At 39.4% G+C, this 22,935-nt stretch overlaps 2 protein-coding genes across 2 annotated transcripts in view; one reads left to right on the top strand and one right to left on the bottom strand.

Annotated features, from left to right (window-relative positions):
* The window catches only part of ARG2 (arginase 2), a 16,871-nt gene extending 7,848 nt beyond the window's left edge, over positions 1–9,023 (top strand). The window contains exons 3-8 of the mRNA XM_060762414.2: positions 3,314–3,491; positions 4,623–4,782; positions 6,283–6,377; positions 7,394–7,498; positions 7,670–7,806; positions 8,593–9,023. Of these exons, the coding sequence (XP_060618397.1) occupies positions 3,314–3,491; positions 4,623–4,782; positions 6,283–6,377; positions 7,394–7,498; positions 7,670–7,806; positions 8,593–8,798 (881 nt within the window). The 3' untranslated portion in view covers positions 8,799–9,023. The remainder of the gene's footprint in view (positions 1–3,313; positions 3,492–4,622; positions 4,783–6,282; positions 6,378–7,393; positions 7,499–7,669; positions 7,807–8,592) is intronic.
* VTI1B (vesicle transport through interaction with t-SNAREs 1B) lies at positions 8,975–22,935 on the bottom strand. Its single transcript, XM_060762427.2, has 6 exons — positions 22,762–22,935; positions 16,682–16,740; positions 15,379–15,570; positions 12,092–12,265; positions 11,356–11,417; positions 8,975–9,328 (listed from the first exon to the last, which is right to left on the bottom strand). The coding sequence occupies exons 1-6, from the start codon at positions 22,877–22,879 to the stop codon at positions 9,238–9,240; spliced, it is 696 nt and encodes a 231-aa protein (XP_060618410.2). The 5' UTR covers positions 22,880–22,935; the 3' UTR covers positions 8,975–9,237.

Below are 22,935 nucleotides of genomic sequence, written 5' to 3'. Positions count from 1 at the left end.
AGCCTTTATGTGGAGATAGGCTTTACGTAAGACTTGGATTTAATCTTCAATAGTGTGTGGTGTGTCTGCGTAGTTATTCCCCTTCTACCTGCATGAGGATTATGCAATTGACTATAATATATTGATCAGCCCACCTTTTTAGGGGAGGTGGAACAGTAAACAGAAAATATTGATTTTGGGTAGACTATGAGTAACCTGAGATAACAGATGATGTAGTAGGACTGGAGCTGATTTGTTAGGCAACAGTCTGGATGCAATACCACTAGGAATTCTATGTAAGAAGTTGATATCCAACTCTCAACGTTAAAAGAAGTCACCTAGCTTTAAGTTTAGGGGATGTTTGTGATTCATAAAATCACTTGAAGAGTGTTTCCTTTGTATTACAAAGAAGCTGTCCTGTAAATGGTTCTATGTGATTAGGGTTTTGAAAATTTGGAAATCAGGGAGAAGGAAAGAAACGGATATTAGAGATGTACTTTTCTTCAAGTGTGTAGACACTGTATAGAAGCACTGCTATTTTGGACTTGAATTCAAATAATTATCTGCCCAACATGGTGCTAGCAATGGTTTCTGGAAGCTGTTGTTTGAAAGAGTGACTTTCGGACAGTGGTGGTAGGCACCCCCAAAGCGTTTCTCCTCCTTATTGCTGTTGGGCTTTTAAATAGCACAGTATTAAGATGGTGCGTTTAAAAGTACAACAGACATTCCCAAGTAGAGATACATTTTGATGAGCCAGCTCCAAAACATAAAATACAGCATGGACACTTCTAAAGCTTCATTGGTTTCTTCATCAGGAAAAGATGTTAAAAACCATACAGGAAAACAATAGTGATAATGTTAGAGTCACAGGTTTAAATTTGGTCTGAGGAATTCTAATGCAAACCTTAGAGTTTGCCCCCAAATGGCATTGCTATTTGGGGATTTAGTATTTTGCTGCATGGGCAACATAGTTACTCCTGAATATTTCCCCTGTTGGTGTTCTAAAATGCTGGAATAGGATGACCTCTCAGAGAATGATGAAACAAACGAACGGAGTTGCAAATGCCTGACTTCCAGAGATCCAGTTTCCTTGTGGCAGGGACAGAGCTCATGTAGAGATGCATGAGCTGGCCATATTTGTGAAGCTGCTATGAAGAGGGACAGGAAAAGAAAGGAGCAGCCCTGTAAGGATTTTTCATAGGGTTTGTAAAGTTAAGTACTACTTGTGTTTTGCAATTGTGTGTATATGTATCACAGGTTATTTCCAATAATTTAAGACTCATAATGCCCTCATAATGAACCAATCCCAATTCTAAACCTTTCAGCTGCCTTGTTATTATTTTGGGAAGGAAATGGAAGAGTCTGCTATTAAGACAGACAACTTTTTGTGAAGTTAGAAACTATCTCATTGTGACCTCACAACCTCTGAGGATGCTTGCCATAGATGCAGGCAAAATGTCAGGAGAGAATGATTCTAGAACATGGCCATGTAGCCCGAAAAAACCTACTACAACCCAGTGATTCCGGCCATAAAAGCCTTCAACAATACATTTAATTATCTCATTGTTGACTCAAATGACTTCTGCTTTTGGTCAACAGAAAAATGTTTATTTTATATATTCCAGTATTTAAACACACTAAATAGCTGTGGGATCGGAGTGCCATGGAATACAGAAAGGTACTAATTGTGATGCTGGCAACAAACCTTTAAAAGGTGGTGTAGGTTGATACAGGTCCATCAATTAGAAGGTCTCTTTGACAGGTCTCTACTGGATTCACGGTTTTTAACAGCTCAAGACTAACAAGTTCATTGTTTGACAGAACCCTATCATCACCTTTTAAGTTTCTGGCAATTTATATAAAGGTGCTGTGAGATTCTATCTCCCTTGATTTTTTGTAAAGGCAATTTTAGACCTAAGAATCTCACTGAGGATGGCTCAAATTTTATAAACCATAGTGCTGACACTTTAAAGAGAATCTTTTGTCTTAAGTGTAGAAAATTGTTGTAGTTGACAGTGTAATCCAAGTCTCACGTACTCTTGACTGTTTCCACTATATGGGTGTAGGATTGCAGCCTAAGTATATTTGGCAATGGCATTTCTATGGAAAAAGAAGCTCTGCAATGACGCTAATGAGTAAAGGTGAAGCAAGTTCCTGGATATTGCTTCATTTGTAAAGTGAAGAACAAAGAAATACATGCCAATGTGAAGTTCTTCCTTCTGCAAAATTTTACAAGATTGCTCAATTGTTCTTCATGTAGGACTCTATAAATGTCTCTTGCTGTTTCATACAGCTAATATCTGGTAAAGTAGTTGTGGAGACAGCCTGTATAATAGAAATAGGAACAGATAGAAACATTTACCATTAGTTGAAAGTTGATTCCTATGGATGGTGCAGGATTTCAAGGAGCACTTGCCAATTCAGTGTGCACCAGTAAGGGTGGATTTCATGGCTTGGTGAAGCATTGATAGCTGTTTAGCCAGACTGGTTATAGAAACATCTAGGAGTGAGCATATTATCCCTATATTTAAAGACACTCCACTGGTTACCAATTCGTTTCCAGGTACAAAGTTTCAGTTTTGACCTTTGAAGCCCTACATGGTTTGGGTCCAGGTTACCTACAGGATTGCCTTCTCCTGTACAAGCTGCCCCTCAGGACACTTTACATTCAGCCAGCCAGAACCTGACTGACAACCGTCACCCAGAGGACCTTTTTATCAGCTGCCCCAAGACTGGAATGACCTGCCAAAAGAGCTCTGACAGCTAAATCCGCTATTAAAATTTAAAACAAAATTGAAGATTCATCTCTTCCAGCAGGCCTGCCCAGTCAAATCATGAGTTTTGATTTACATTCTGTTGCTACTATATGTCAAATTTTTAATCTATTTTTGGTTCAAGTTTTTCTATTTTATGTTTTTATCTAATGTATTGCATATATTTTGTGTTCATATGTTTTTAGCTTTGTTGTAACCTACCTCGATCCATCGGAAGAGGTGGCTAAGAAATAAAATTTTGCTATTAGTATTTAGTCCAGTGTTGCTCTCCAAATGGCTGGTCTGTTGTTGCACAATGCAGTGATCAGTGAGGACCATCTGTTCTGCCACTATTTCTGGAAAAAATATAGATTTGGTTGGGGATCCAGATGTCAGCTAACACATTTGTTTACCTTTTATAAAAATGAAGGAGAGGTCCTTGCATAATGTATGGCAGGATTCAAAGCTGCTGTTTACTTTTGTGCATTAGTGGACCTCATGGTAACTGCTAGCACTTTCTGTTTATCAAAAGGCTGGACATTTTGTATACTTCAACTTTCTTCTTGTCTACCCTTTCCTAGGTTGCCAGGTATATGATCTGGGAGACTTAAATTTCACACAGGTCCCCAATGATGAGCTCTACAACAACCTAGTGAAATATCCACGCTCTGTAGGACTAGCTAGCCAAGTTCTAGCTGACACTGTGAATGGAGCCGTGGCTGCTGGTCATAGCTGTGTAACCATCGGAGGTGATCACAGGTGAGAGATGAAATAAGGTGTAAATATGCATTGCATAAAGAGCAGGGACATATACTACAATATGTTGCAGAAACCTTCCTTGACTACACCAAGTGTACCGATTCTAAACTTCACGGCTTATAAGTTCAGAATCACTATCACTTAATTATAATTAAACAATAGCCACCTAATTATAATTTTGTTGTCCACAAAAGCAGGAGTAAGCAGAGTGTGAATCACTATCACTTATAATTAAGTACAAGTTATCCACTTAATTATAATTTTCTTGTTCATAAAAATAGAAGTAGGCAGTGTGGCCTCCAAAATGTACTGAACTGCAACATCCATCAGTCATAATGAGATGAGAAAATACCACTTGGCGTACCACTTTGAATATCACTCTTATCAGTTTTAAGGATTTGACTGTTTTTAATAACATTAATATCTAATTATATTTTAATGTTTTTATATTTTAACGTTTTAAATTAAATTGCATTGTTTTTATTGTAACCTGCTTTGACTCTCTGGTGTAGGGAGAAAAAGCAGGGACTAAATAAACATAATATATTGCCAACTCAAGTTCAAGAGCTTTTGGTAAAGTGCTAGCTCCATAATGCATTAACTAAGATATTACTATGGAGACAGTAAAATGCCTCCCCCCTAAGACAGTGGTTCTCAACCTGTGAGTTCCCAGGTGTTTTGGCCTACAACTCCCAGAAATCCCAGTCGGTTTACCCACTGTTAGGATTTCTGGGAGCTGAAGGCCAAAACATCTGGGGACCTACAGGTTGAAAACCACTGCCCTAGGAAGTCAGTTCCCTCCTTGAAAGTGTCTTTTCAGTCACCAAATTTCTAGCATTGTAGTAGCTTTAAAGTTCAGTTGAACATTTAGAAATACAGTTTAGGTATCTACAGAAAAAGGGCAGGTCGTATTAACAAAGGAGAGCAAGCAGAGCAAATATAGGAATTCTAGGTGTGAATATTTTCACTGTCTCACACTGCAATGCTAGAAATATATGGGGATTAAGGAGAATTCCAGGAAGCGTGAATTTTGCATCCTTGGCATTAGCTCTCACTTATTTGTCCCTTCCTGTCTTATTCTAAATTCATCTTAATGTTCAAGCTCACACCTGTTTTTGTTTCTTTTTGCAGTTTAGCACTTGGTTCCATTAGTGGCCACACAAGGCAGTACCCTCACCTCTGTGTAATCTGGGTCGATGCACATGCGGATGTTAATACTCCACTCACCTCAAATTCAGGGAATCTCCATGGACAGCCAGTTTCGTTTCTTTTAAGGGAGCTTCAAGATAAGGTAGGAGGCAGGGCTTGTGTTGTCCACTAGGCCTGATGATACCTAGTAACCTTTAAGTTGTGCACTAAGACTAACAGTTTTTCATCCTTTCAGAATGTACTTGGCATGATGTGCCATGTTGATACATTGTGGTGCATCAATGTGCCCAGACCATTATGGTATTGTTTCACACGATTTGAAGGTCATTCAACTCATTCCGCTAGATATCAGCTAACAATGGCATGGGATGGTCTGCATCCACTGAATAGTAAACAACCAGCCAAGCTATTGTCTATTATGCACAGTCACACCAGACCTCTAATGCATGTAAATAAGTTTGCACTTAGCATTATTCATACACTACTCCTAGTGGACATGGCATTACTGCATCATACTAGGAGAGATTTTAATGTACTGTTCTTCGTTCTGCACTTAAATTTTGGCTAATTACAGCAAATCATCCTTAATCTCTCTTCCTATCTCTCTGCAAGTTATCGTTTGGCAGGGCAGCCAGTTTACTGCTTGGCTCTACCAACAGTTGCCAATAGCTTTATCAAAGGAAGTGGGTTCTATGTGAAAACATTTTCTGTTTAATAAGCAAACATTACTTTTGCCTATTTAGGAACATTGGCATTTTGCAAGATTTGCTTCCAGACTTTTATTTGATCATACCAGCCTTGAGATATTAGCAAATCATTCTTAAGAGAATAAGCATGAGGATATTATGAATAGCAGTGAACATTTTGGTGTATGGTGTTCTAAATAACATGCAAAATATGTAGAGCATACTGCAAATATTTTTTTTCATGTATTCCAAATTATTTACAAGTTACAATCTTGCTGCCCCTGGTGGCACAGTGGGTTAAACCGCTGAGCTTCTAAACTTGTTGACTGAAAGGTCACAGGTTCTAATCTGGGGAGCAGCGTGAGCTTCCGCTGTCAGCCCCAACTTCTGCCAACCTAGCAGTTCGAAAACATGCAAATGTGAGTAGAGCAATAGGCACCACTCCGGCGGGAAGGTAATGGTGCTCCATGCAGTCATGCTGGCCACATGACCTTGGAGGAGTCTATGGACAATGCCGGCTCTTTGGCTTAGAAATGGAGATGAGTACCAACCCCCAGAGTCAGACACGACTAGACTTAATGTTAGGGGAAAACCTTCACCCTTACCTCTTATAATTGCTTAACACATGAAAGCCATATACAATCAGGTAGAATTTCATTATGTTTTTTTTTCTATGTAAAAAAAACAAAAACAAGATGAAAACTTGGTATACTGCAGGGTAGAGGCTTGGCTGTTTCTTTGGAGAATATTATCTCCAAAACCTTTGTGAAAGGCTAAGTGCTGAAGATATTAATCTTTCAGGCATTATTGTCCTTGAAGTAAACAACTGAGCTTTTTGTTACTACACATTACTTATGAGGAGAAAGAATATGCCAGACCATTAACTGAATTTGTTTATAGTAAATAGGAACATGTAATGTTCTTTCATGGGCATTTCCTTTTTTCTTTTTCTGCAGGTGCCACAGCTTCCTGGCTTCTCTTGGCTAAAACCCTGTCTTTCACGATCAGATATTGTATATATTGGCTTAAGAGATGTCGATCCTGCTGAACAGTAAGTCCTAGGATAGTTTGGGAAAGCTCTCTTATGACTGCTTTCACAGACAAGTTGATGCGGACTTTTGCTGCATGTATAGGCTGCTAGAATAACTACTAATACTACTACTACTACTACTACTACTACTACATTCTGCCACCATCTTCCTGAAGGGACTCGGGACGGCTTACAGAACGGCACAAAATGCCTAAAAACAAACATAAAAATAAAGCACAAAATAAAATACAATAAAATAAAACACATACGCATATAAAAACATCAACTCAGGCTCAATAAAACTGAGGTCATAAACCAGTGGCAATAAGCTGCTGTAAACATGACCAAGCTCTAAACAATAGGAATGGAATAAGTGCAAGCTGCAACAATGGAGAGAGGGCATAGTATAAAGCTCAACGATGTGCGAATACTGCATAGAACAACTAGGGACTAGGCATTCTCAAAGTCCTGTTTGAAACTCCCTATGAAAGGACAGTGTGGGGGTCTATTTAATCTCTCTGGGATGGGTGTTCCAAAGTCGAAGGGCCACCACCAAGAAGGCCCTCTCCCTCGCCCCCTGTGATTATGGCAGGACCAAGTGGAGAGCCTCCCTGGCAGATTTTAGAGCCCGCAAGGGTTCATAGGGGGGTATGCGGTTGCAAAGATAGGTTGGACTCAAACTAATAAGTGGTTTTCTGACTTAAACAAAGGGAAAACAAATATGACCCTGGGGCCATAGTAATACCCAAGGCTGTTTTTGTAGCCTTCAGTCCCCAATTTCCCAGATTACTCTTCCTTTTGTTTTAAAAAGTGAATAACCTCTCCTAGAAATCTCTAGCAGTAATCAACCTTTAAAGTAGATCACACACACACACACCTCTCTTATTAAACATTTTAAAAAATCAAAGTTTTTTTTTATTTTATGGTAATCTGTATGATCCTCAGAAGGGCTTAAATGCATTAAATTGGTTCCCCAACCTATCATGTTATCCAACCTGACTTTCACCAAAAACTAATACAATGGGTTTTTTTAACAGCTATATTCTGAAGAACTATGGCCTCCAATATTTTTCAATGAGAGATATTGATCGCTTGGGGATCCAGAAAGTGATGGAAAGAACCTTTGACCATCTTTTGAACAGGTAACCCTCACTTGGTAATGACTGTTTGGGGAAAAGGTTTGATAGGCAAAACTATTTCACTTATTCATATATTAGCAATGGCAATCATAAGTCCTCTGCTCCTTTGGAGGACAGAGGACACTGGAAATAGGTTTTACAGTTGATACAAATAAAATGTTTCTCCGTCTACAGAGGACAAAGACCTATCCATCTCAGCTTCGACATTGATGCCTTTGATCCATCATTGGCTCCGTCAACCGGGACTCCTGTCTTGGGTGGCTTAACATATCGTGAAGGAATGTACATTTCAGAGGAAATACACAACACAGGTAAGAACCAGGCAAGCATGTTTTACTATTAAAATAACATGACATACGGGAATAAATAGTGGGTGCTTATATGGCAGCTACATTAAAGAACTATACAGAATTAGTTTAAATCAAAAGTTGCAGTCTACTTCAATCAGAATCCCAGGTTCCCTCGCTACATTTATGCATGTCCTCAAAATGAAACAATGACTTACTTAGACAGTAATAAGGCCAACAAGACAAGATTCCCTGAGTCTTTCAGACAAAGTCCCAAAAGTATTTTTCCAGTTAAAACCAAAGAAATTTAACTATATGCGACGTTGACATATAGTTTTACTGCTAGGAACTGTCATGTTAAACTGTATTATTCTCACTCACAATCTTCTATTAACTGGAAGTTTGGTAACTTCTGAAGGATGGAAGGGAAAAATATAATACCAATTTTCTCCTTTTTCCCCTTTCCAGTTACAGCTATTAGATGCCTGATGCATGTAAGGTTCTCTGTGTTGCCCCATTACTTTAAACATCATCACTGCTCTGTGTCGCACACCACTGGTGATGCCATAATACAAAACAGAACATAAATAGTAGTAGTTACTATCTTTGTATTGCCTTTCAAAAAACTATCAGGTGATGCTGAATAACACATATCCTAACAGTTGCAAACAGTTTATTACAGCCAACATACAACTAGATTTGATTTATTCAAAACCCATTGCACTACATATAGTACCAACAACCTGTTTTAGCTTCTAATAAAAATTCATTGCTCCTGTTTCTCTCTTGTGACTGCCTTTCATTTCCCAGGCCTGCTTTCAGCTGTGGACCTTGTAGAAGTAAATCCGTTGCTTGGAACATCCCAGGAAGACGTGGCTGCCACAGCTAACCTTGCAGTGGAAGTGATTGCCACATGCTTTGGCCAAACAAGAGAAGGGGCACACATTGTTTTCGATGGCCTCCCCACTCCTAGTTCCCCGGATGAATCTGACAGTGAAGAGCAAGTGCGGATTTGAGATGCTGGAGGCCAGCAGATGCTTTGCAACAGGGATTATGTTACATTCTAGTGATCTATTGAAATGGACGGGCAAAGAACAGACTGTATTACGCTCTGAAGTGTTCACCAATTTTGCAGAGACTAGTTCTTTTTCCCCATTGTGTGACCAAAGAGCTGTGTTACAAGTTAGACATGTCATTTTAGACAAATGTTTATTACTTTGTAATTACACAATTTTATGTCAGTCCTTTGTCTTTTCTCCTGTCCCTCAAGCTACATTTCCTCCCACTGACTTCTCAGGTGAACATGCTGTGAGGCTGGCAGCATGTTAATAGTGTCCTACAACTGCATTTAAAACATAATCCGTTCGGTTTAAGAACTGTTCCTTGGCAATGTCCATGCATAGTCCTTAAGGTGGATGGAAGACATCAAGGCAGGAAGCTGGGTGTCTTGAAAGTTCAGGTGAAGAACTTGTAGTAGACAACGCCTCCCAGGATAGCAAGCTCCAGAATGATAATAACAGAGAGCAACAATTTGTTTGTCATAAGCCTAAAAAAGAAATAATAATGTGAGAAACATTTGGCTTCTTGATATTACTGCCTTTCTAAGGCACTACGATGAGATACAGATATTTCAAAAGTTCAAAACCAAATTCTAATCTGGAATGCTGATGGTGATTTGTGTATGCAGTATATTTCCCTACACAAGCAGCTGAATATTTGTTTGATGCAAAACAAATAGCATTCAGTTTAAGATTGCTGAAGCAGAGTTGGGAATGGATGTACATTATGGGCCTGGTTGTGTTGAATTGTGTAATACAACCCTGCCATTCAACACAAAGACTATGTAGCACAATAAATGCATAAATCTGCAGGTACAGGCACCCCGATGCAACACCTCAGCCCTACTGTGTTGTGATCTTACTCTCACTTAAACAGATCTAGGACTTCCATCATTGCTGGAAAAAATGACAAGGAGAAGTGGAAGAACAAGTGACATTTAATTCTACGGGAACTCACTGTTCCTGAGATTCTTTATCAAACAATATAGATTGGAATCCTGTACTAGCTGCAGTGTTGGGTATAATTAAGTGATCCTTCCCCAAACCAGATGGAAATGTAATTTATCTGTGCTTTGCTTATTGGCATAATGGATCTCCTGTTCCCCATGCAGCTTGTGCCCAGTAAAATAGATTAGAGAGGGGGAAATTACAGTCAATGCAATAATGTCACAATCATGAACTGATCAAGAAAAGAAAATGAAAGTTAAAACTACTCCTCCATAATTGGTTTGAACTCACTGTCTAATCATGACTGTGACACTACTGCCACAATCATCTCCACAACTACTTTACCAGATAGGGAATGAGGGAAAAGGAGAGCCATTGTGCTAACCACTTGAATGTAATTCATTAACATAACACCTGGAAATAAGGTATTAAACTGTAAGTAGGAAATAAACTAGTTTAAAAAATGATTTTAAAAACTAAAGAAAGCAATTGTATCCACATGTAAGCTCAAGTCAGCTATCATTTCAATTGCTCATAACAATAGAAGGTGAGAAACCAAACCATGATTTTGGTTCCAAATAGACTGGAATCCTATTTCATTCCCTGGTTTTCTGATTGCCCCTCTCCCCTGAGAATCTTTGGATCCTATACAAAGCTCCTGCAACTTGCCATTCTGCCAAAAGAGTGACTCCATCGCATGCTGTCTTCTCACTGACCAGGAAGCACAAAGAGCAGTGAAGCTAAGGATGTGCCTACTTGGATGCTTTCTGGACACATCTGTGCAGGACATTCTTTCCATTGAGCATTTTGCCAAGGAGTATCTCCTCTTTCACTTTTGCTCCTTCTGTTCACCTTGAGGCATGAATTAAATAACCTTTGATTACCAGAAGTATCGCCTCCCCACCACACCTTTCTAGTGAAATAGAGAGCCCTAAGGAAACCTGAAAAGACCTGGAACATCCACAGGGATGCTGGTATCTGCATGCTTTCCACACTTTTGTGCAAATGGAGTCACAATAATCATATGAAGAGCAACCCTGGCAAGAACTGAAAACAACTGATAATTATTAAAATGTGATCTATGAAAGTCTCATACAGTTAGTGCAATAAACGTGAACAAAGTTCTTGATATCCTTGCCCTCGTTTTCATTTATAGCAAGTATTGGCATGGAAGCTGCCATACATAAAAAAGCCAGCACTGGATCAGGGTGGTCTGCTGAATCTCCTGTATGCTATAGGCAAATGACAGCCTGGAGAAGGACATCCTTAGAAATCTCAGAAAGGTGCTCAGAACTCTGACCATATTTCTTTGATCGTAAGCTGCACCTTAATGCCAGGATCACCAACAACAAAAATATGGATTATACACCTGCGATTCTAAGACACGTATCATTTTAGAGATGTTTATATAGAAAAATTGAACTGAAGAAATACAGTATTTCTGTGGCCTACTAGGCTCAGGACTGAAGTAATGACTACAATCATGGTATGAGGACTGGATGTAAATCAAGATACAGTTAGCGTTTCATATCTCTAAAGATTCTGAACTAAAGATTCTCATACTGACCTTCTTGACATGGAGCGTAGTATTTTCCGACTCCTGCTTAAGTTTTCACTTGTGTTTACTAACTAAAAAGAAATATACATACAATTATTTCTTGTCAAAATCATTGTTTTTAGTAGTTGTATGGTTTCTTTGTTGACAAGTTAGCATTTTATGTTCATAATGTTCACATTCCAAACTAAGAAAACTTAGATTTTATACCTTTCTCATAGCTATGCCTAAGAAGCAAATATGCAGAATATTATAGTTTGCATAAGGTGTTTTTTGTCATGAGGTGGGGTGAAGAATATCAGAAGACCTTCTTATTTAATCTCCAGTTAATTTCTAGCTGAAAAAGTTGTTTATTAGACCTGTAGTCTATTTGGCACATTACTGTTTAAAAAGTTGTTACTTTTTAACAGTGATGTGCCAAAGAGAACAGAAATCTGATAAATATGAATCAGAATAAGTAAATTTCATATGTTCTAATACAATATAATAATGCTGCAAAGTTAAATGAATTTAGCACAATGTGGGATATCTAGATTAACTACAGGAGGAATTGTAAAAAGGAAGCTTGCGAAATAAGTAACATTATGTACTCATGGCTGATTTTTTTCCCCACAAGGATGCTTTTTTCAAATATTTTCCCTAGCCTGCTGTTCAGGTTCCCATATGTATATGAAAATATATGTAACACAGTGATTTACAATGTCAAAAGATCTGACAGTGGTGTTAAAGCTGAATTCTGTGCACTCACTCTCCCTTTGGTGCGTTCCAGCTGCTCCCGCTGTTCGCCAAGCTCTTCAATGATTTCAGAACCAATTTGGTCTGTTTCAGCAGCAATCTGATGTGAACGCTCTATGCTCTGACTGGCTCGGTTCAAGCTGTCTGTTCCTTGAAGCAGCAATACCCTCTGAGACTGTACTTGAGTCTAAGAGAGACAATTAAGACCTATTTAAAGAGGCAGAAAACATGTTTTACCTTCTGGTACATTCTAAGGTTGTTAAGTTGCAAGATTAATTCTCCAAGCTGGAAGCAGTCTCTACTTTCTAAAAATGTTTGGTAAAATTTTGGTACAACTCATGGGTTTGCTTATTCAATTGCACCAGGTAATACTATTAGTTGCTTTTGTTTGCTTCTTTTTAAGCAACCAATAGTATTACCTAGTGCAATTGAATAAGCAAACCCATGAGTTAAAAAGAAGCAAACAAAAGGGCAGTTCCTATGTTTAAAAAACAAAATGCATCAGTCCATTTATTATTTCCTACACGGAGAATTCTCTGGCTTCAGTCATTTGTTGGAAAATGTAAGAAACACGGACAACTCAAAATCATTGTCATTGGCAACGTTCTAAAATTATACCAACCAGGCCCCTGATATTCACACGACATCTTGCAATGGAAGGTGACACAAACATATTTTATTATTGGAAGTTGCCATCATATCAGTTTTGTCGTATGCCAACTCCACAAATGCATGACTTCCAAAAGACCCTGTTATGCTCTCAAGTATTGCAAAATCAGGGCGAGGACAGCTTTCACAAAATCAATCCATCAGTAATGTGATCTATTATTGTTTGAAACACAACAAGATGAGTCCACAGCAGACAAGATCACTTTGCTGGCTGTTGTATTGGATCACACGTCGGATACTTCCAAGTGTCTAGGATTTATTATCATCATCATCATCATTTTTATTAGAAAAGCTGACAGGACACGGATTTAAAGATCAAACTGCAAAGACTCTGGCACAAGCCTGTAAACATGATCCCAGTGATGTTTGGCACACTGGGTGCAGTGCCTAAAGACTTGGCCTGCACTTAAAAATAATCAGCACTGATAAAATTACTATCTGTCAGCTGCAAAAGGGCTCCCTACTCAGATCTGCATGCATTATTCGCTGAGACATCACATAGTCCTAGACATTTGGGAAGTGTCCAACATGTGATCCAATACAACAGCCAGCATAGTGATCTTGTTTGCTGTGTACCAATCTTGTGTATCAAATGATGATGATGATGATGATTATTATTATTATTATTTATATTTTGTCCTCTCTCCCTGGGAGGAGTCAGGGCAGATTCCAACAAAAAACAGCAAATGTTCAATGGCAAACACATTCATAAATAAAAAATCCAAAAACAAACTAATCAAATATCAAAAGGAAACAACAGCTGCAACAAAATTAAACAAAATTTAAATGAAACTTAACCTACCAATCTTAACCTTACATCTTGTATAAAAACATTAAGCACACAACACTCATTAAAATAGTTATTAAGACATTAAATTGCCAGTGAAGCCAGCAAGCCAACTGTATCAAGTGAGCCAACTAACCAACTAAGTGACCAACTAAGACTAGAGTATAATAGCAGTATCCGGGAGATGGTGATGGCATGCAAACTTCCAATAAAACCCTGGTAGTTGGATAAAAGTGTCATGCTAATTCCTTCAGACCATTTTTCCTAATCAGAAAGGATATTGAGCTGCAAATATGTGTCTCTACTCTCCCTAAGTTCTATTTATCCTTCTTGTTTATAATTTTTATGAACTAATGAGTGGCTGTGGAATTTTAGGTACAGAACAGTAAGACAGAGTTTTACTTTTAACAGTAACGTAATAAAGAGTGTATGAGAGCACTTGAGCATGTGTGGACTTCTTGTTGTGCACCTTCAAGTAGTTTCCAAATTATGGCAAACCTAAGGTGAAACTAACATGGAGTTTTCTTGGCAAGACTTGTTGAGAGAGGCTCTACTTTTGCTTTCTTCTGAGGTTGAGAGAGTGTAACTTGCCCAAGGTCACTCAGTGAGTTTGCATGTCAGAGCAAGGATTGAAACCTTGGTCTCCAGAGCAGTAGCTAAATACTCAAACTACTACTCAACACTGGTTTCTATATGCACATGCTAATATAAATGTATAAAAACGTATAATATATACTCAGTCAGCTCTCCATAGAACCAGTATGGTGTAGTGATTTGAAAACTGGATTACTACCCAAGAGACCAGGATTAAAATAATAATAACTTTATTCTTCTATCCCGCCACCATCTCCCTGAAGGGACTCAGGGCAGCGTACATGGGGACGAAGCCCAGCAAAAACAGAAGATAGGGCACAATTAAAATACATTGCATTTGAATAATTAAAATAAAACCGAGAAATCTCATCAAAATCTCCTCTGTAACATAGATATCCAACAGATTATCTTGGTCATATCTTACTCTCTCAGCCTCACAGGAAGGCAAAAACAACATCTTCTGTACAAATATTGCCAAGAAAACCTAGGGTCACTGTGAATCAAAAATTACTTGAAGGCACATAAAAACAAAAAGGATTTCAGTAGACGATACATACTGAACTGGGTGGGGGGTGGGATGGAGAAGACACTGTAGGTCAACTTATTTATTATTGTGAAATCCCCTACTTATGTAAGAAATATGAGGGAATTGATGTCAAGAAAATTCCAAACTTCTTTGCTAAATTGTGTCTTAACTGTGAGAGGAACTTTTTCCCTTTTGTTACAAAATGATTACCAAAATGTGTCCTTTGCAACAGACAACAATCCAACATATGTTGTTTCCTAGCTATCACTAGGGTAAAGGAAAATATTGACTGGTGACAAAACAGGGCTTAGGAATTAGGCTCGATGTGCCCTTGTAGTTTCTCATGCTCTTGATGTCTTCTTAGTAGTCACTCAAAGCAATGTTTAGGGTGATAGCACCTCCTCTATAGAATGTTCTTTCATTATCAATTTGACATGTTCCAGCTAACCTTAAGTTTTCAATGCATTTTAAAAAATATTCTTATTTAAGCAAGACAACCCACTTAGTCTAACCTGACAAATTTCTCTTGGATTTTAAGAAGAGTGAAAAGTTTTTGAAAAGTTCATATAATTTTCTATTTATTTGCAATGTTACTATCAACACAATCCCAATTATATAAAAAGTTATACAAACATGGAAGGGTAACAACACCTTGCAGTTCAAGAACTCTTCCATTATTAATAATAAACCTCTTAAATATGGTTAATGTATACCTAGTACTCACACTCTGTTCGTTTTCTGTTGAGAAGACTCCAAATTTTGGGTCTCCACGTGCACCTGAGGTCACTCCCAAATCTATACTTTTCATCTTCCTCTGGAATGTGGCAAGATCTCTCTTGTATGTCCGAATTTTGGCCATCATTTGATTGTTGAAAGACACTGGAGCATATCTCAGTTCATCTTCCATTTCCCGTAACTTTATTAAGTTTAAAAAAACACATAGCAAAATTTTAGTTATATATATATTTGAATTACTTCAGCCAAATCTGAGATGGTCAGTGTGCCAAAAACCTAAGTGAACAAAACTGTTATCCTCACCCAGACTTCATGACTGAAACATACCAGTTGACTATTCTTTATGATTAAGAAAACATATTATAACCCCAGTATTTTCTGTTCTGCTAGACAGGACAAAACTACAAAGATAAATGGAAGATTGTTTAAAAAGATAGAATTTGCTCTTTGTCCATAGCTTATTTATTTATTTTCTGTATTTATATACCTCTTTTCTCACCCTCAGGGGGACACAAAGCGGTTTACGATAATGGCAAAATTCATTACATCACAATACAAATAAACCAAATCATAGATCTCAACAAACATATAACTAAGCATTAAAATCAGTAAGATTATTAAATATAAGATATAACAACAATTAGACATGAGTACATAAAAATTAAAACCACCTAATAAAAAATATTAAAATTACATGATCCAAACTCACTCATATGCAATCATATGGGTGACCTTCTTACAATTAAGAATTGAGGGACAAGTAAATGTTCATTGACAACATGAGTAGAATCTTTGCTCACGTAGGTTCTTAAAGCAAAACCAGGATTGAAATAACTGTAGAAGTAATGTATGGGGATTGAGATGTTTCTTTATTTTAACAACATCTTCCTTTGGTTCTGGGCAATGGCTTTTTCAAGCCAAGAGAAACTTTGAAAACTTTGTGACATAGTATGAAAATCAGTTCATTAAAGGAAAAGCATTAAAAATTCTACTGGATCAACATCTATCTGCCATGTGAATCCATGCAGTTCTTGTCTGTGGCAGAAGGGGGAAACAGTCACTGCAAACAGCTCTTAGGTAAATGCTACGGTCTGCTGGAAGACAGGGTAGCTGAAGGGAAAGTTGTTGTTGTTGTTGTTGATGATGATGATGATAATAATAATAATAAATGGAATTTCCATTCCATTTTAATACTAATGGATTAAACCCTATGTTTTTAAGTAATCTAACTACATTTCACACCATGTGTGTTTTAAACATGTTCTTTCTCTATTTATAATTTATATGTTTACCGTTTCATGAGCTTCTCTTTGTTTTTCATCAAATTCTCTTATCAGCTTCTTCTTCTCTTCTGAAAGATATAATATGTAACATATAAAGGACTGATATTCGCCAAAGAAAAACAACACACACAAAAACAATAGTGTCACAAGATTTCTGCATTCTTGTGTAAGATTTAAAGTGATCATGTTTGTTTTCATGAAAACTGTCTTATGATCTTGATTTCATTCTAAGAATAATCTGCATATTCACTCAGCCAGGGGCCCTATCAGTCACCAGACCAATGGAAACAAAATATCACGTGGAGTGAGTGATGTGTTCATAGATTACTACACAGAGATTTAGCTAATAACATTTCTCTACCTACACTTTTTTATCAGTGAGGTAGAATGTACATGGAGCTGCACAAATAATACAGCTGTGGCACTTTGTAATGGGCCATTAGTGATTATGTCTGCCAATAACATTAATATGTTTTCCACTTCAGCCTCTAAATTGTGTCTAGATGTATCTACAAGGGCCATATACCCAGAGCTTTCAAGTTCCCTGGCAGCTGTGACAACAGAAAGAACATAAGTGCTGTTCCCAGCCCCGCAGGCCCATCCACCCCAACAGGACTTGCTTCTGAATAGATATGCACAGACAGAATTACCCTGATGGTTTTATTGCTGTATTGTTCTTATCAACATAAGTACAATCTCCCTCCTCCTCAAAAGCTTTATTATGGTTATGATGGTGGGAGATGAGGGAAGATTTCATTATCTGATAGTTTTAAATATATATGTACCCAGTGTGTGGCCTTATTAAAAGCAGGGAGCAATACAAAACTTCATGTTTGAAAAAAGGTTTTGACTTCAAATTTCACAGGTTAAAACCAGCATTTAGGGAAGTGTTAAAAAGCTGGAATACATTTAGTTTTTCTTATGGTCAAAGAACTTGGAAAACTTAATTTCCAACAACAAAATATTCTCATATATATATATATTTACAGCGCAGATGAGCTCCCTCTATCAGCTCCAGCTCCCCATGCGGGGACATGAGAGAAGCCTCCAACAAGGATGATAAAACATCTAGACATCCCCTGGGCAACGTCCTTACAGACAGCCAATTCTCTCACACCAGAAGTGACTTGCAGTTTCTCAAGTCGCTCCTGACACACACACAAACCAGTTGGGGTTGTTATTTAGATTGCCTGTCCCAAGCAACTGCAGCTGATGCTTAACAGTACTTACTCAGCCTAATTCTTGGAGCATCCCTTGGGACTGTCTTGAGATGTGAGGTTTTGGACCTGAAATCTTAGGGCCTAGAGTACTCCTCACCTGTCAACTATACTAAACTGATTTTACCAACATATTTGTAAATAGTTCACATCACTGGAGAAAGTAGTCCTAGTAATAAGACCAAAAGAGCTTTAATAACAAGCTGCAGCAAAGCTAGAATCTGTCATCAAATGTTAGTCTCAAATAGAGCAGGTCTACTGACTCAACGCAACTTACACAAATGTTGACCAACCACCTACTACATTCCCACTGATGTCTATTCTAGATGGACTGTTGCATTTAAGACTGCATTATGTGACCTTTAGTTTTAGTTGTTTTGCGTGTCTTCAAGTCATTTCCAATTCACAATGACACTAAGGCAAACCTATTTCTTAGCAAGATTTCTTCAGACAAGGCCTTTGAGACAATGTGATTTGCCTCAAGTACCCAACAGGTTTCTGTGGCCTAGTGGGGATTTGAGCCATGGCCTTTAGAGTTGTAGTCAAAGGGTGCATCTACACTGTAGAATTAATGCAGTCTGACACCACTCCTTGCTATGGAATCCTAGGAGTTTTAGTTTGGCGATGCACTAGCACTCTTTGACAGAGAAAGCTAAAGACTTTGTAAAACTACAACTCCCACAATTCTATAATATTGAACCATGGCATTCAAAGTGGTGTCAAACTTCATTAATTCTACAGGGTACATGCATACCAACACTCAAACTGGTACTCTTAATTTTAGCGCAAAAGTGAAATTCGTCAGATCATCATGAAACATTCTCCAAAACCAGGGACATGAAATTGTGGAGAGAGTGGAGGCCAGTTTTACCCACCAGGCTGCACTGGCATGCCAAAGCCTGCAGGACCCAATAAACCATTTTAAAAACATTTGGGCAGTTTCCCACTCTGCTGCCACTCAAAACCATTGGCTCGCACCACCTGCTGGACTCGGCAGTGATGTGAGCCGGGTAAGAGGCTCCGTGCCAGACCTAAGCCCAACCCTGGGGCCTACGTCGCCTGGCTACGTGCCACCTGCCAGGATCCTCACGGAATCCGGGACTGGGGTGCCTGCCAGGTAGGTGTCAAGTTTTCTCAAAAGCTCTCCAGTGTTTTCTGTTGGTCCGTGTGCCAAGATTGGTTCAGTTCTTTTTTGTTACAGGTGCAACTATAACTCCCAAAAGTCTGGTTCAATTTTCTCCAAAGCTTGCCAGTATTTTCTGTTGGTTATGGGAGTTCTGTATGCCAAGTTTGGTTCAATTCCCTTCTTGTTTCAATTCAGAATGCTCTTTTATTACAGGTGTGACTATAACTCCCAAAAGTCTGGCCCTATTATTCCCAAAGCTCTCCAGTATTTTCTGTTGGTCATGGGAGTTCTGTATGCCAAGTTTGGTTCAATTCCCTTGTTGGTTTAGTTCCGAATACTCTTTTATTTCAGGTGCAACTATAACTCCCAAAAGTCTGGGCCAATTTCCCCCAAAGCTCTCCAGTATTTTCTGTTGTTCATGGGAGTTCTCTATGCCAAGTTTGGTTCAATTCCATTTTTGGTAGAGTTCAGAATGCTCTATTGTTGCAGATGCAACTGTAACTCCAAGAAACTGCAACTCTCAAATGTCAAGGTCTATTTTTCCCCAATTCCACCAATGTTCAAATTTGGGCATATTGAGTATTCGAGCAAAGTTTGGTTCAGATCCACAGTTGTTTAGGTTCACAGTGCTCTCTGGATGTAGGTGAACTACATATACCCTAAATCACTGTCAATTCCTCCCAAACACCTCTAGTATTTTCTGTTGGTCATGGGGGTTCTCTGTGGCAAGTTTGATCCAGGTGTGTAATTTGTGGGGGTCTCAGTGGTCTGTGGAAGTCAGAGCTGAATCATTTGAAGGTACTGCAGATCCCATCATCCGTTGTCCATGCTCCCCCAAATAATCGATTAATCACTATGCTTTAATTATGTTCACTTTGTAACAATGAAAATACATCCTGCATATCAGATATTTTACATTACAATTCATAACAGTAGCAAAATTACAGTTATAACGTAGCAACAAAAATAATTTTATGGTTGGGGGTCACCATAACACGAGGAACTGTATTTAGGGGTCACGGCATTAGAAAGGTTGAGAACCACTGCTTTATGACAATCACTTTTGACTGTCAAATGTTCTTTAAGTCCTTATAACAGAGCTTTTCAAACTTTGTGTTGCCTCACATCAAAGTGTTGGTTGCAGTGTGTAGGTGTGTTGTGTGAATGTAAAACGAAATGACACAAATCTTAGAACTGTGTGTTATCTTACAAATCATATATTTTTAAATATATAAATGAAAGGTTTTCCTGAAATATTTTGTGTCTTTCTACATTTCATCATTCCAATTAATAAATCTGTCCACATTTCTTTGAAGGGGCTGGTTTAACCTCTAGTTTGCTAGTAAAACTGACTTACCGCCTTGTGAAATGATACATATCTAAAAGGTGTGTGCCCAGCATGACATGGTTGGGAAGCTCTGTCTTATAACAATGCTGTACCAGTGAAGGGCCTTATCACGCTCCCACTTGAGTGGCATTGTTCCACTGTACCTGCCATGGCAACATCCTATGGAATCCTGGGATTACCAGTGAAGGAGGGGACTTTAGGATTCCTAGTCAGAGAGGTCTGGTACCTCAATAAACTGCAAAGGCCCACAGGATTGCAACTAACAGTGCTGTAACAGCGTAGGGCCTTCTTACACCACACTGTTATACTCATATGTACTCAAGTCTAATGCGCCATCGAATCTAATGCGGACCTCAATTTTCAAAACCCTGAAACCAAAAAAAAAAAAAAAAAGTATTTGCTGGCGAATGTAATGCGAAGTGACAAAAGTGCACTCTTTGTAATTTGGCCAAAGAAGGTCTGCTGTGCACTTATAATTCCTTCTTTAAAAACAAAAGTGTTAGAACACCAAAGCTTTAAGCAATGGAACCTTGGGGTGCCTCTATGCTGTAGAATGAAGCACTTTAACTGCCCTAGCTCAATGCTATAGAGTGACTGGAATGTCAAAGAATGCTAATTCCTCACCAAACTATAAATCCCAACATTGCATAGCATTGAGCCATGGGAATTAAATTAGAGATGATGTCCCTCAAATAGGAGCTCCAGGTGCTCCTGAAATAGCTTCGCCTTTAGCTTTGATTCAGCACAAAAAATCATATTACATGAATCTAATGCACACCCGAATTTTGGGAAGGTAATTTAGCCAAACCAGGTGGGCATTCGATTTCAATGAAATACAGTAGTTCTAAAGCAGTGGTTCCCAACCTTTGGTACTCCAGGTGTTTTGGGGACTTCAGCTCCTGCAATTCCTAACAGCTTGTAAAATGGCTAGGATTTCTGGGAATTGGAAATCCAAAACACCTGGAGAACCAAAGGTTGGGAACCACTGTTCTACAGTATTATAGTACTATTATGGAGACCCTGGTGGCGCAGTGGGTTAAAGCACTGTGCTGGCAGGACTGAAGACTGACAGGTTGCAGGTTCGAATCCAGGGAGAGACAGATGAGCTCCCTCTACTAGCTCCAGCTCCTCATGCGAGGACATGAGAGAAGCCTCCCACAAGGATGATAAAACATCAATAATCATCTAGGCGTCCCCTGGGCAACGTCCTTGCAGACGGCCAATTCTCTCACAACAGGAGCAGTTGCTCCTGACATGACAAAAAAAAATAGTACTATTATTCCAGTTTAACTGACCTGTTTCCATCTGCTGTTTAGGAAGTGCTGTTTAGAATGCAGCCAGAGAGCTCTGGGGCCTCACACTACAAAACCCAGAATTCCACGAGATGTTGCCATAGTAATTAGAATAGAATACTTGTGCTACAATCGTATACAATTGGAGATTATCACACTACATTTTTAAAGCAGGCATGGGCAAACTTGGGACCTACAGGTGTTTTGGACTTCAACTCCCATAGTCCTAACTGCCTGTTAGGACTTGTGAGTGTTGGAGTCCAAAACAGCTGGTCAACGTCTGCCCATCCCTACTTTAAAGCGTGGGCATCTCTTTAAATCCTATGGCTGCCTCTTGCATAGTTCTGGGGTTTGCAATGTAATAAGGATAAGGATCTCTCTGGCAGAGGGTTGTAAAGGCGCAGGTAAGTAGCCAGGGGGGGGGGGGGGGCTTGGGGGGCTTTAGCCCCCTCCCCTGAAATTCTCATGGTGGTTCGCGAAAAGGCCTTACTGGTGCATTATTTAAACTGTTATGTTTATTCATATCATGATCTGATCACCGTGCTCAATATATCCCATATGCATGGGGGTATTGGAGTAACGATACAAAAGGTTTGCTAGCGTAGACCCTCTTTCACTGACTCAGCCCCCCCCCCAAAACAAACTCAGCCCCCCCACCCGAATCGAAATCCTGGCTACAGGCCTGTAAAGGCCCCTCCCTAAAGTGCCAATCCCAGGATTTCAGAGGAGGCAGCCAGTGGGTTTAAAGTGGGATACTAACCCTTTAGAAGTGTAGTGTGACCATCCTCACTGCATTATTATAGCGCAGGCATGGGCAAACTTCGGGCCTCCAGGTGTTTTGGACCTCAACTCCCACAACTCCTCACAGCCTGTTAAGGACTTGTGGGAGCTGAAGTCCAAAACACCTGGAGGGCCGAAGTTTGCCCACGTCTGGTATGACCTCGTGGGTGACGGCCCTTTTCAGGCTACTTCAGTAAAATTCCGGCTGTTAGGAATTGTGGGAGTTGGGAGTTCAAAACCCCCGAAGTGTGCCCAGGCCTCATCTGTCCCCTCCTTCTTCCCCGCCTCCAAGGCTCCGGCCCGAGGGCCCTTCCTTCTTCACGTACCGACCGCCTGGCTCCCGCGCAGCCTCTCCGGCCCAGCTCGCAACTCCTCGTGGAGGCCGCGGAAGATTTCGTGCAGCCGCTCCAGGTGCTCCGAAGAGCCGCTGCCGCGACCCTCCATAGCGCCGGCCTCCCGAAACAGGCCCCTGCCGCTTCCCGACAGGCACTTCCGGCCCC

The sequence above is a fragment of the Anolis sagrei genome, chromosome 1, assembly GCF_037176765.1.
Source record: "Anolis sagrei isolate rAnoSag1 chromosome 1, rAnoSag1.mat, whole genome shotgun sequence".
Lineage (NCBI taxonomy): Eukaryota > Metazoa > Chordata > Lepidosauria > Squamata > Dactyloidae > Anolis > Anolis sagrei.
This window is presented reverse-complemented; position numbering and strand designations above follow the sequence as displayed.

Bases quoted from the DNA above. Each gene is read 5' to 3' on its own strand.
- VTI1B (XM_060762427.2), bottom strand. From the start codon at position 22,879: ATGGAGGGTCGCGGCAGCGGCTCTTCGGAGCACCTGGAGCGGCTGCAC. The intron at 16,741-22,761 runs GTACGTGAAGAA...TATATCTTTCAG, and splicing joins GCGCGGGAGCCAGGCGGTCG to AAGAGAAGAAGAAGCTGATA. The intron at 12,266-15,378 runs GTGAGTACTAGG...TGTCTCTCTTAG, and splicing joins CAACAGAAAACGAACAGAGT to ACTCAAGTACAGTCTCAGAG.